Source organism: Schistocerca serialis, chromosome 4 (assembly GCF_023864345.2).
Source record: "Schistocerca serialis cubense isolate TAMUIC-IGC-003099 chromosome 4, iqSchSeri2.2, whole genome shotgun sequence".
In the NCBI taxonomy this organism is placed as follows: Eukaryota; Metazoa; Arthropoda; class Insecta; order Orthoptera; family Acrididae; genus Schistocerca; species Schistocerca serialis.
The window spans coordinates 582,955,831-582,969,690 of record NC_064641.1 but is presented as its reverse complement, the minus strand read 5'-3'; the positions used below and the strand labels follow the sequence as shown (position 1 = coordinate 582,969,690).

At 37.3% G+C, this 13,860-nt stretch overlaps 1 protein-coding gene across 1 annotated transcript in view; it reads right to left on the bottom strand.

Moving 5' to 3' along the window:
- Positions 1–9,158: 9,158 nt before the first annotated feature.
- Positions 9,159–13,860, bottom strand: part of LOC126475330 (mitochondrial amidoxime reducing component 2) — a 105,837-nt gene continuing 101,135 nt past the window's right edge. Inside the window, exon 7 of the mRNA XM_050103117.1 lies at positions 9,159–9,636. Coding sequence (XP_049959074.1) covers positions 9,510–9,636 — 127 coding nt within the window. The 3' untranslated portion in view covers positions 9,159–9,509. The remainder of the gene's footprint in view (positions 9,637–13,860) is intronic.

The following is a 13,860-nucleotide window of genomic DNA, read 5'->3' as shown; positions in this document are numbered from 1 at the left end:
TATATTGATGAAAAGCACTCTGATCATTACAATATCTCCATTCGAACAACATCTGCTGTCTAGCCCATCAAACAACTGCATACAACATGGCCACAAATAGCACAGCTATCAATATCTTCTCAGCAAGATCTGCACAAGCACTCACTACGACGACATCTCAACAACGACTTGACTCCTACTACTTCTCAACAAGCACTGACTACTGCCACATCTCGACAAGCACTGCCAGTGGAGGCGGCTGAATAAAATTCTTTGGCGCAATCTCTGGTGCTGTGGCTCAGTGTAGCCACCTTTCATATGCCCTTCCTCCACGGGCCAGAATTTGATGGTATTTTTGCCAGCATTGGTGGTGAAAATACCACCAAATTCGTCCACAAAAATACAGACAAAAATAAACGATAATATTAATACGTAAATATCACATAATTAGATAAAATTTTGGCTTTGCACTGACCTTTCAATAACCTAATATATAAAATACAGTAAGCAATACAAGTTCTTTCATACATGTGATTTTACATAATAGTTTCACAATACACAAAAAATCAGTTTATACAAATGTTCACATAAAATGCTTTCAATGATTCAAAAAACAAGTAGTTGATAGTTCCAGCAGTAGCACCCAGCAATGGTCAACAGGTACAAACAGCAAGAAGTAACATCATTTCAGTAGAAACAGTTCCAACAGTGGCACCCAGCAATGTTGAGTAGGTGCAGACACCGACAAGTGACATCATTTCAATAGAAGCAGTTCCATCAGTTGCACCCAGCAATGTTGAACAGGTGCAAACAGCAACAAGTGACATCATTTCAGTAGAGGCAGTTCCAACAGTGGCACCCAGCAATATTGAATAGGTGCAGACACCAACAAATGACATCATTTCAGTAGAAGCAGTTCCATCAATGGCACCCAGCAATGTTCAGACACCAACAAGTGACATCATTTCAGTAGAAACAGTTCCATTAGTGGCACCCAGCATTGTTGAACAGGTGCAGACAGCAACAAGTGACATTATTCAGCAGAAGCAGTTCCATCAGTGGCACCCAGCAATGTTGAACAGGTGCAGACAGCAGTCCATAATATTCACTATCACTAATCACACTGTTCATCAGAGTTTATCAGCAGAAATTAAACATGTCCTAGTGGCACCAATCATGTAGAAAAAGTGCAAGTAACAGTCTATAATATTCACTGTCACTAATCACACAGTTCATCAGCAGAAATTAAACATTTCTAAGTGTCACACATCAATGTTGAACAGGTGCAGGTGTGAACAACAGTTTGAATGCACACACAATTGCTTTTACAAAATTATTATCAATGCTCTTACACTAAACATACAAATTATAATAAACACACAAATGATATCAGATAATTGTCATTAACTATTACAAATACACAAATATCAGTAAACCTATAACATTTATGGGTGTCAGTGCAAGCCACAACAAACAAGTAAAATAATATTTAGGAGATTGGTACCGACCTATTATTTAGGATTAGGAAAGGAAAACACACAAAACACACTCACTCATCTTTCATCCACATTATTGCTACTGTGTAATTGAATAGTGTTAACTGTGTAAATGCAATTCTGTCAAAATTTGATGTTCAACATGTGTATCAAGTAGTAGTGGCAGCAATGTATAACAGTCAATAATAGCTAGTCAATGTCATAGTCATCATGTCAAGACCAATGTTTGCCAAGCCAGATCAAAATGTACGGTTGCTGAACAACTGTCAGTGTGCCAAGATATGCAATTACTTCCTCTCTCCAAAAAAAAAAAAAGTATATACTGCTTATTGATTTAAAAAAGTGTGTGTAGACAATCTTCCTTCTACTTGAGTGTTCTAGTCTGCCATCTTCATCCTCCTTGTTCCATATAAACCAACAAAAAAATATGCTCCTTACTTACTTTACCTCTTATCCACCAAAACTCCAATAATCATCAGCATCACATAAACTTAATACTTCAATAATACCTCTTACATCTAAACATATAAACCTTATCATCAGTATCATTTACCTTACCTCTTGTCCACTAAAACTCCAATAATCATCAACTTCACATAATCTCAATACCTCAATAATACCTCTTCAATACGTCAACACATATAAACGTTATCACCAATATCATTTCACTTCCGTAACAACTCTTTCTTCTAGTCAGTCTCCTCGAACAAGTACAGATAAAATCCTAGTGCAAACCTCAATTCATCATCCCATGCAATCCGAAGACACAGTGTCCACACACAACCTCTGTGTAATCCATCTGACCCAAATCTTCTACTCATTATGAATTATAAGATACATTTTGGTTACCTTGTCCATCATTAAACAAAAGAAATGCATACATGACCTCTAACAGCCTTTAGTTTGAATAACTTTCAGTAAGTAAGTACGAGTACGTAGTATGAAAGATCACATAAGACTTTGAGTGAATAAATCGTAATATTTCACAGTGTGTACACCACTTCAAGAATCATGGCAAATCAGAAACATACATGTGGAGTATTTCTTGTGTCAAGTGTCACTTCGTATTTCAATTGCTCACGAAGAATGTAGTGTAATAACTGTCAATGGGCTAACCCTAGTGTTGGTATGTCATGTCGTTAGCTTCCTTCCTATTAGCATAAATTTATACAGCTTCCATAAAACCTCCAACTCATGTGACTTCTATGAAGTTTCTTGTACCAATGTCGTTCGTCGAATTATAGATGTTCATTTTCTTATCTTAAAAATATAAAGTACTGAGCATAAGCAAAACATGCAATAGCGAGTAAATATACCAGTGGAGAACAGAATGTCAACAAGTGGATGCAGCACAATTCCTACAACGAGGCTCTGCCAAGCAAACGATCTATAATTAATACCATAGTGTAACCTAAACTCTATGTTCATACACAGTATGTGAGCATTTCTATATACCAAATTGAGGAGTAGTTATGACAACAAAACAGAAATGTGTAAATATGCAGTCCATACGCAAAGCAGCAAATAAATCTTACGTAGTAAACAGGTCATTAGCAACATATCAGCATAAGCAAATAAATGTTCGTATGTAATCTTAATAAGTAAACATGAAGGCGCAAGCAGATAAATCACAAAGTATAACTTACATACATAACCATATCAGCACAACTAATCAGGTGACAATTATAATTTAAATAAATAGCACAGCTGGCACATAATAAAAAAATGTGACATCAGTAAAAGAGCATAGCAGCCAAGCGATGCATAATATACACAAGTAACAACCCTGTTCATTAATCAATCATTGTCAAAATCAGTTAATGTACGCAAGCACGTCGCTTCACAAGTAAATTCATAGAAAAGTATGAATCACGTAATCGCGAGCAGCAAATTACGTCTAAAGTACGTACCTAAGTGGAAATATGTTACTTGAAAAATAAACTCAATTAATAGTTACCTTTTTAGTTTATTAGTTTCTTCTTCGAAATTACATTCTTCCTGAAAATTTCTCGATAGCAAGTCCTCTTAACGTCGGACACACACAGAATTTACCTGAAGTTCTTAAATATTTTATACAACTGTATCCTGAAAAATACTGAACATTAATAACATAATTTATCAAGTCACTATAGCTTTATACTGAATTTATGCGGAGGAATTACATTGTGTATTTGTTTACGGCTGTCAGTGCATTCGCACCGAGCGCTCGATCAGCTGTAGGTACGCGTGACGTGGGAGGTGATTGTTTGCGGTCAACGACTGCCTTGTGCGGCGCGCAGACTTGACTGTTGCTTTGAGTATGTGCCGCCGCCAAAACACAGCGCGGTATCCTTGTATTCTCTGCATGTTTACATGTAGCTGTTAGTTTCCCTAAAGTATGTCATTCCACAAAAATTTTAACGTTCGATATATGATGTATTCCCTTAGAGCGCCGAGATTTAAGAGTTTCTACTTCGACAGTGTTATCATGAATAATTTTGCGAACTCTATATGGACCGTTATAAAGCAGAAAAAAATTTGCGACACAAGCCTTTTCCTTTGTGAGACAAACGATGAGACTTAATTAACACCTTCTGACCAACTGACCAGGACGTTTAGCTGATTTCTCTCTTCTAGCAGCCGCAGATGCAATATTTTGCAGAGCCAGGTTGACAACTTTGCCGCAGTTTCCGTGAAGGCGGAAAAGGAACGATTTCAGAAATGCGATTTGTCGGTGCTTTGTTTTTTAATATCAATAGAGGCGGTAAAGAAGTTGAGTCATTAGGAAGTTCATTCAGAATGTTTTGAAATAATGAATATACTGATCCCACATTCTGTGATTCTGATGACAATGAAGTCGACACAATTTATTGATTTCCTTCAGCCATCTCTCTGAAGCGTTAGATTGAGGGTGAAAAAGTGAAATGAAAATTGGTTTAATCTTGCGACGCCGTAGAGTACGAAGCCAAATTTTAGAGCAAAACTGTGATCCATTATCTGATATAACCTTATCAACATGAACAACTTCTTTAAGAAAATGTTTGATGAAAGCATTAGATACTGAACGAGCTGTTGCTTTGCGTAAAGGTGTAAAACACACATATTTTGATGTCAATTCCACTACCACCAAAATGTACGCAAAACCATTAGTAGAACGAACCACTAGACCGAACAAATCGACTGCAGCCATGTCCTTTAATTTTGCTGGAATGATAGGAAACAACGGTGCTCTGTGAGAAATAGTTGGCGGCTTAGCCTTTTGACATAATTTGCATTTGGCAAGAACAGATCGAATACGTTTCTCCATGTTACTGAAGTAGCAATTTTCTCGTAATTTATGAAAGCATTTTCTGGGACCAAAGTGTGCATAACTGAAATGTGTGTACCAAATCAATTTATTAACCCACTCATCAGGAATACAAACTAACCAAACAGAGTTGTCGACCGATTTTCGTTTAAAAAGAATATCATTGCGAACTAAATAATGCTGTCTAATCACTACGCTTTCCTTTCTCCTCCACTTCTCCTTAATGTCCTTCCAGATTGGATCCTTATTTTGCTCCTTAGCGATGTCCTGGAGCGAAGACGAAATAAAATTCTCAAACGCAACACCTTGAATATACATCAAACAATAATTGTTTTCTTTGCAGTCCTCCTCAGCACTGTTTCAAACCCACAGGTGCACGTGATAAAGCATCAGCAACAGTATTTGAAGAACCCTGTATGTAAACAATACTAAAATCAAATTCCTGTAGATACAGCGCCCATCGTGACAATCTGCCATGAGTTAATTTTGTTGACACAAGAAATTCCAGAGCTCGATGATCGGTGTAAACCTTAGTATGTCTGCCAAACAAAAATGTGCAAAATTTTGTGAAAGCCCATACAACAGCCAAGGCTTCAAGTTCCGTAATCGAATAATTCTTTTCTGATTTAGAGAGAACACGACTTCCAAATGCAATAGTTTTCTGTACTACAACGCCGTTTTCTTCTATCTCTTGAAATAAATGTGCACCTAGGCCTTTGTATGATGAGTCCGTCGCCAAACAAAAATCTTTAGATAAATCCGGATGTGAAAGAAGTGGAGCAGCAACTAAAGCATCACGAAGTTGTTCAAATTCTGACTGAGCTTCCTCATCCCAACACCAATTAGAATTCTTTCCAGATAGTTCACATAAACGAGGTGTGGCCAAATTGTCCAATCTAACAAAGCGTCTAAGAAAATTACAGACACCAAGGAAACTACGAACATCACGTTTTGTGGTAGGAACAGCATAATTAGTAATAGCGTCTAATTTCTCTGGATCAGGAAGAATACCTTCTGTAGAAATAATGTGACCGAGAAAGTTCACCTGAGAACGACCAAATTCAGATTTTTCCAAGTTCACTGTAATGCCAACTCTTGCAAAGATACGTAATAATGAATCCAAAATTTTGTTGTGCTCACTCCAAGAATGTTTAGCAATAAGAATATCGGCAACATATGAAGTAATATTGTCATGAAGATAAACAGGTAAAATTTCGTTTAAACTACGAATGAATGCTGATGAAGATACAGTAAGTCCAAATGGTAATTTCCGAAATCACTTTTGGGTAAAATAGTCATATCCGGTTATTGTTTACTGACTCTCTAGATAGATTGATAGTCGAAGAGTTGTTTTGACAGATGCAAAGAATAGTAAAAGAGTAGGCAGCGGTGCAGAAAACTAAAAGGGAAATAGCACCACTACAGCTCGGGGCCCTGTGCGCGCTACGGCACATATTCACTTAGTGTAGCGAATCCCCTGAGGACTTTAATAGCTGCACATAAATTTCAGTTTGTAACTTAGTGGCAAATTTGGCGGAAGTGCATACATAAATTGATCTAACCATGAGCATGGATGTATGTCATTCTTGGAATTGCGAAAGATCTTAAATTTCCGAACAGTCAAAAAGTGTTTATAGTCAAAGTTTTCGCCTCGTGGCGACAAAGACCTACCGCGACTGTTCCAGTCCGAATGTCGATTATTGTCAAGTTCACGCGCCTGGCGCTCTCTTGTTGCATCCCGTAAATGAAACAAATTACTTTCTTCAAACCCCTCTGCTATTTGTGATTCTAAATTTCTTTTGCTGTCTTCCTACAATTTCGCCTTCAATTTGTTTGACTCGCTTTTGCAATGCCTCAAATTCCCTTTTAACGCGTTCATTAAATTCTCCATGTTTTTCAACATGCTTATTTATGTTCTGGTACTCTTCAGTTTCTGCAAATGGTAATGGAGCTGTATCATCTGAATCTCTATCCCCATTTAAACTAAGACTTGTCAATTTATCTGAAATCTCCTCAACTCTTTCCGATAAATCACCTATTTTTTCTTTCTGTTTATTTACGTCTTCTGTAAGTGTCGCGACTCGGGTTTCGGTATTGACACATTTAGTAGTTAACTGTTCATATTGTTGTGTTAGGTTATTTATTTTGTCATTTGGTACTGGTTCCCCGATTCTCTCAAATATTTCTTCCTTATCGTGTGCACGTTGTACATTTAACTCTGAAAATTTCTGTACTATCACGCGATCTCTTTCTTCCTGTTCTCTATCCTGTTCCTCTTGTCTAATTTCTATTGAAATTAAACTATTATTGTGAGCATTCAAAATTGGTTGCACTTCTTCTCTAATTTCTTTGTTTGATTCATCTTTCATGTTTTTGAAATATGTCCCTATTTGGGAGCTTAACCGTGTTGCCATTGCTTCCATCTCGGTTTTAATTTCAGATCCCAAAGTTCCCATCTCTGTTTTAATTGTTCCTATTTGTGAGTCTAACCGTGTTTTTAATTCAGATCCCAAATTTAATATTACACCCATCAACTGCTCCATATTAACTGGTTCAAAATTCTTTTCACCCCTAATATTTCCCGCAAAACCAACTTCCTTCGGCATAGCCATAAAGCTATCTGTGTTCGATACTATTCCAGAGTCTTCTGTCGTTAATCTCGAATTCTGAAAATTTTTTAATTGTGAAAAGTTTTGAATTGGTTCCGGACTATTTTCCCGACTTATTAAATTGTTTTCAACTTCATTATTCATCACACTGTTCTCCTGTGTTGGCGAGTTCGCCATGTTAACAATTTCGTAATTCTCACTATCCATCATTTTTGCCTTTTTCATCGATCGTGTAATCATTTACAAAACATACAAAACTCGTCACAATACGAAAATTACACAGAATGACATTTTATCACCAACAATATCATTCACACGAAATGCTTCCCTCAAACACGATTAACGAACAATTGAACTTTTTAAGTTTTTTTTTTTTTTTTTTTTTTTTAGTAGCTAACTGATTACGAAGTCTCATAGACGGTTTGCCCTGACTAGTTTTAGTACGCAATCTGACTGCATAGAATAACAAAGAATGAAAGAAAATTTCCGTTAACACAATTAATTAATTAATTAAGTCCCCAGCAACTATAAAACGTACGAAACCAAAGCACAAGTGTAACTGTTCTGTGTGTGGAAGTGTGATTCAACATACACATCTGGCACGGTTCTTCTTCAATAAGACAAGAAATTTTAAATACCATTTGTACTGAAGTAATTAAAAGAAAATAGAAATACTATAATTGCGCAAGAAAACCAGAATTACATTCTAATACAAGAACACAAGCCAGATGCTTTGTTGACTGAACCTGTAATGATCCATTATTTAAGACATTGAAATAATAAAAAAAAGGGAATTTTTTTTTACCTTCATATATATTGACGAAAAACACTCTGATCATTACAATATCTCCATTTGAACAACATCTGCTGTCTAGCCCATCAAACAACTGCATACAACATGGCCACAAATAGCACAGCTATCAATATCTTCTCAGCAAGATCTGCACAAGCACTCACTACGACGACATCTCAACGACGACTTGACTCCTACTACTTCTCAACAAGCACTGACTACTGCCACATCTCGACAAGCACTGCCAGTGGAGGCGGCTGAATAAAACTCTTTGGCGCAATCTCTGGCGCTGTGGCTCAGTGTAGCCACCTTTCAATAGTCTGCTGCCGTGAGCTCTGCTCCAGTTCACCACCAGCAATGGAGGGTGAAGCTTTGACAATGCCAGCCACTCGTGCTGGGGAAACGTCAGTAAAATCATCAGATGAATGTCAGCCATAGAACCCACGACAGAAGCCAATAGGCAGTTTGTCATTTCTGATTCAGCTGTATTGAAATCCCTATGGATTATAAATGAAAGAGGTGTCTGTATATCGCTGAAAATGAAACCACTTAATTTCACAGACTGTCAAAGAATTTGTAACTATTGATAGGGGAAGGAATAATTTTTGATTACTGTAAATTTAAATCCACAGCACTGCACAACTGGCTGACAGTAGCACAACAAAACTGTTCAAACTTCATCCGATTCAGCCAACTATTAACGTGCTCCTAGTTTTGAAGAGGTCTACAGCACAACATATCCTATCACAGTTTTGCATTATGCAGTGCTATTAAGGGGCTGTGTTGTTATTCGGAAGAGATGTTAATGCACGACTGTCTAACATTCACCCAGGATAGGCTGTCATCACATCTCGTGACCTGCCAATTCTTAACATCAACTTTTGGTAACAACAGCATCTTTTGTAACATTTCCCTTTTTTTTTTATGGGATTTTCCTTCATAGCAAATGTCATCCTGATAACAGAGGATTCTCTTATTTTTACAATGATACTGCATTTATATGATTTTTAGTCTATTTATTTTGTAAATGCAAGGTTACAATCTTTGTAGACTTTCAAAAAGTCTCTTTTATAAAAATGTGTACAAGCTGCCAGATAATTTCTGGACTGCTTTTAATACAATGGACTTCAATTAAGCACTCTTCAGTTTAAAGAATATTCACTTCTATCCAACACAAACTTATAAAAATATGACAATATCCATAAAATTGTACCAGTGCCAGTCTTCATAGGTGCAATTTCCTTGTACACAAATATTTTTATGGCAACTTACAAACATCCCATCAGTTTCATTTCTATGTATTGCTATTTAATTCTACTCTACAACAAGCAGAAATTTCTCTGTCTTTAAGCAGGAACAAAGATCTCATCACCAATTTTAACAGAACCACCTTGGTGCAATCCCAAGTACCGACCAAGTACTGGTGCTTCCCCTTCAATAGCCAGTTCTGACTTTTTGGTCACCTTACGATACCTGGAAAAGAAACCAATATATTTTCAAATTTGGTAACAACAAGGCAATAAGAATGATACATAATTAATGGAATATCGTGTGAGTTTCTTACAACATTTTACTGTACATGATTATGTCACGAAAGTGAAAACAGAAATACACTAATGCATAAAATAACATACCAACAATGAAAGGTTTAATTTATGACTATCACTTTCATACAGTCTAGTGCAACCTAACTGACTGAGGCCATTAGTACTTCATGCTCTGAATTGGGAAAATTGTTGACACACAAGGGGGAAAAATGGCTAAGAGACAGTTTCAAGTTTCACTGTTGTAGTAGGTGTGGGAGGGGAGCACTCTCAGTAGAATATTTATTTTCTCAGTTGCCTACGCACAGAGTGCAAATACTGCAGTTGATATGGAACAATGTCAATAAAAATGGATGCACAATATTTAATAGAGCCACTGTACATTTTAGTGTCCAAATAACATTTTTCCAACTACCACTCAGCTCTCAATCTGGATCCAAAACATACAATAATATCAAAGGCGTGTTCCTCCTTACTAATAATATATTCGAGTCCCAGTAATTCCAATGCAGTCACTGCCTTTAATGCCGCAATACACGCAACAAAATTAAGGTTATGGCATACTTTAGTGTTAGACAGCAGAATGATACTCCCAAACAAAATCTTTCATTCGAACATCCTTTACACACTTAATACCAAGTAACATTCAGTAATATGTGTCTTCCACATCTACGAGTATGTGGCCATTACTGGAGGAATCCTGAACCAAAACCATGTAACTGTTCCTGTAGGGTGACACACAGTAGTGTAGTGTACATTCTAATTTACTTATTTATTTATTCTTCTTTGGTCAATCCATCAAAAAGAGAAATAATTCCAATGACTGCCTAGACAAAGAAGTTAGAAAAACAATGAAGACAGATAAAGGCCCAAAAAAGACACATACTAAAAGTAGTAACAAATGTGAAATTGGAGGAAAGTCTGATGATTTAAAAGTTTAAAGTGGAAGTCATTACAGTTGGGGGGGGGGGGGGGGGGGGGAAGATTCTGTCAGTTTGCAAGTTTATAGGGGACAGAATACCAGCTGTTATAATGAATATCAGTGAAAATTCTGGTGCTGTACCATTTGAAAACTGACTGTCAGAAATAGATGCCAATTCTCCATAAACAGAGTGTTCTTCTCAGCTTTAGTGTGATCAGCAAAACATACCTTTTAACACTGATAGAACATTATTCTATAGAAACTGGATGAAGAGACTAAACTACAAATTATATACAGCAGGCCATGCAAGCCATCGAGGTCATTTCCCCAGTGAAACTAAGACCAAAAGATTGCTTTGCTGTGATTATCATCAAATTATATTAAAATGGGCCAGAAAATGGAATTATTTGATTATGCTATTCCCTGCTCTAAATTCAGTATACTGTGTTGTGTGCTGGTTATTTGGAGATGGAGGAAATACATGGTAGGATGTACAAATTAATGATTGGCTAGGTCTAAGCAAGAAAATAAAAAGTATGTGAAACTTGCTCTACACATTTAATGGTGTGCATTACTTACAGAATGTGAAAACGTGGCAAAACCATTAAAACAGTTTCTGTTGAAGGGTATGATCAAATGGATGTGACAAGAATATTAGCTCGACATCAAACTGGTTTTCACAGCTATCATGAGTATCAAATAAAGAAACAAAGTGGCAATTTCTTAAACATAATACTTCTACTCTACAGACATGATCCTCTTCTGATGGCATATCTTCCTAATGAAAAAACTGAAACAAAATGTTTAAGCCCACAAATTTAAAACCAGATGATACAACTGTTAAATGATTGTGTTTTAGAACAGAAATCAGTGAAATTAAACAGCCATTCTTTTCAATTATTGTTGACACAGTCCCTGATGAATCAAGAAAAAGACTAATTTAGCATTGTCTTAAGACATTTGCACTTACACCTACATCTACATCTACACACTGCAAAACGCTGTGAAGTGGATGGCAGCAGGTACCAATATGGCCCATTGTATCAGTTATTAGGGTTTCTTCCAGTGTAATTCACATATGGAGCACAGGAAGAATGAGTGTTTGAATGCCTCAAATCTTATTCATAGGACGCTGTGATATATCCCAACAGTAATCATTTAAAGCCGGTGCTTGAAACTTTTTTATAGACTTTCTCAGAATAGATTACACCTGTCTTCAAGAGCCTGCCAGTTCAGTTCCTTCAGTATCTCTGTGCACTCTCCCACAGAGTAAACAAACATGTGACCATTTGTGTTGCCCTTCTCTGTATACATTCAATACTGTCTAGTACGAGTGCTTCACCCTTGAGCAATATTCTAGAATCAGTCGGATGAGTGATTTTTAAGCAATCTCTTTTGTACACTGATTGCAATGATTTGTGTCAAACCTGAAAGGATGCTACCTCTACTATGGAAGAACTCCTGGATCAAGTAATGTAAATAAGGGTTGCCAGCCTCACTTAACCTAGGGAGACAGTGTTGAACTTCACTACTAAAAATCAATAACAAAAAGCCCAGTAGCTATTTAACTAGTTCCAAGGAAAATTCCAAAGTCTGATCACTGTACTGGAAAACGTTCACCACTAACGGTTCCATACACCACCTTCAAGTGGCTATTAGCAATTATTGCTCATAATCACACAACACAACTGGGACATAGTTCAAAGTGAATAAGGAAAGAGTCATGCAATACATTAATCCCAAATCAGCATGGAAACAAATTACATTTATTGACATAAATGGACCCTAGCCAAATGTGTCACACACCACCTACAAGTAGCTAATGGCTCAACACTCTGATCTGAGGTCTCTCTCTTTACCCAACAAGTCCACACTTGCTGAACCGCAACACACTGAGGAAAAACAGAAAGATCCTAAGCAGAATTCCACGCTCACATCTGGGAACACAGTTTGGATTCTGTCAGGCTTCTGTTTAGCAGTAAGTAACTTGGGCGATCATGAAAGATCACCCTGTACCATACGCAATGAAAATGCTGTTACTTCTTTCTGATTTCTGCTGGCCAACTCCCCCATTTTACAAGTTCCAAACTGCTTCACAAAATTATTTAACATATAGGCTTTTCAGCCAAACAGAATGTGGAGCAGAATGTAGGGTTTCTCATTGGCTCTCCTGCTAATGCCTCAGCTCTTCTGTAAGGTGCTGCCTCCTTGCTGGGTATTTCGAACTTTTTCTGCGATGTATGATGGTGTCACTGATAGAGCTTTGAAAATACTTGTCCTTCAAATCTACCTAGTTGGGTCAGACCACCACCATTTAAGATTAGGGAAAACTCCCTTTCCCGTGCAGCTGGAAACTGGCTGAGGCAACTAAAAAGGAGGAGGAGGAGGAGGAGGAGGAGGAGGAGGAGGAGGAGGAGGAGACGACTATTTAATGTCTTGTCGATAATGAGTTCATTAAAGCAGAGCACAAGTTTAGATTAGGGAACAATGGAGAAGGAAAGTGGTCATGCCCTTTCAAAGGGACCATCCAGGCATTTGCCTTAAGCAATTTAGGGAAACTGCAGAAAACCTAAATCAGGATGGCCAGACGTATTTGAACTGTGCCATCCTTCCGAATGAGAGTCCAGTGTGGTACCTACTGCAGTGCTACTCCACTCACTAGCATGACTACGAAGGCAAGCTAGGTTAGCACACATGGATGGTTAGGACCTAATATTTTACACTATTTAAGAAGGAAAAGAGCTCTAGAGCTCCATCAGTGATGACCCTCAACATCATTCAGTATTTTTCACTAGCTTGGATGGATGTGAATGGCAAGAAGAATCAGCCATGCCTCTACTGTAGGAACCACATTGGACATCACCCTGCAGCAAAATTGTAAGAAATCTAGATGAGGATAAGGCATCAGAGATTTTGAACAAAAAAATGGGTAATAACTACAGCACCATCTCTCTCAGGAAACAATTCTGTTAAAGTTACTGTAAGACTACTGCTGTGTTAACACTAAACAAATAGATGGCACAATGTCAACGGAGATTATTTCACTTTCTTTTATAACTCTCGGCCAACATCATAATTTTTAGTATGCTGTCGGGCTTCAGGAGCCTTGGATTCTCCATATATAACTTGCACTGAGCAAATCTGTTTCACAAGCAGTTTTGAAGAAAAATCAGAAATTTACTTTCCAAGTATTTTAAGAAGAAATCTATTGGAACCTTAATAAGTGTCATT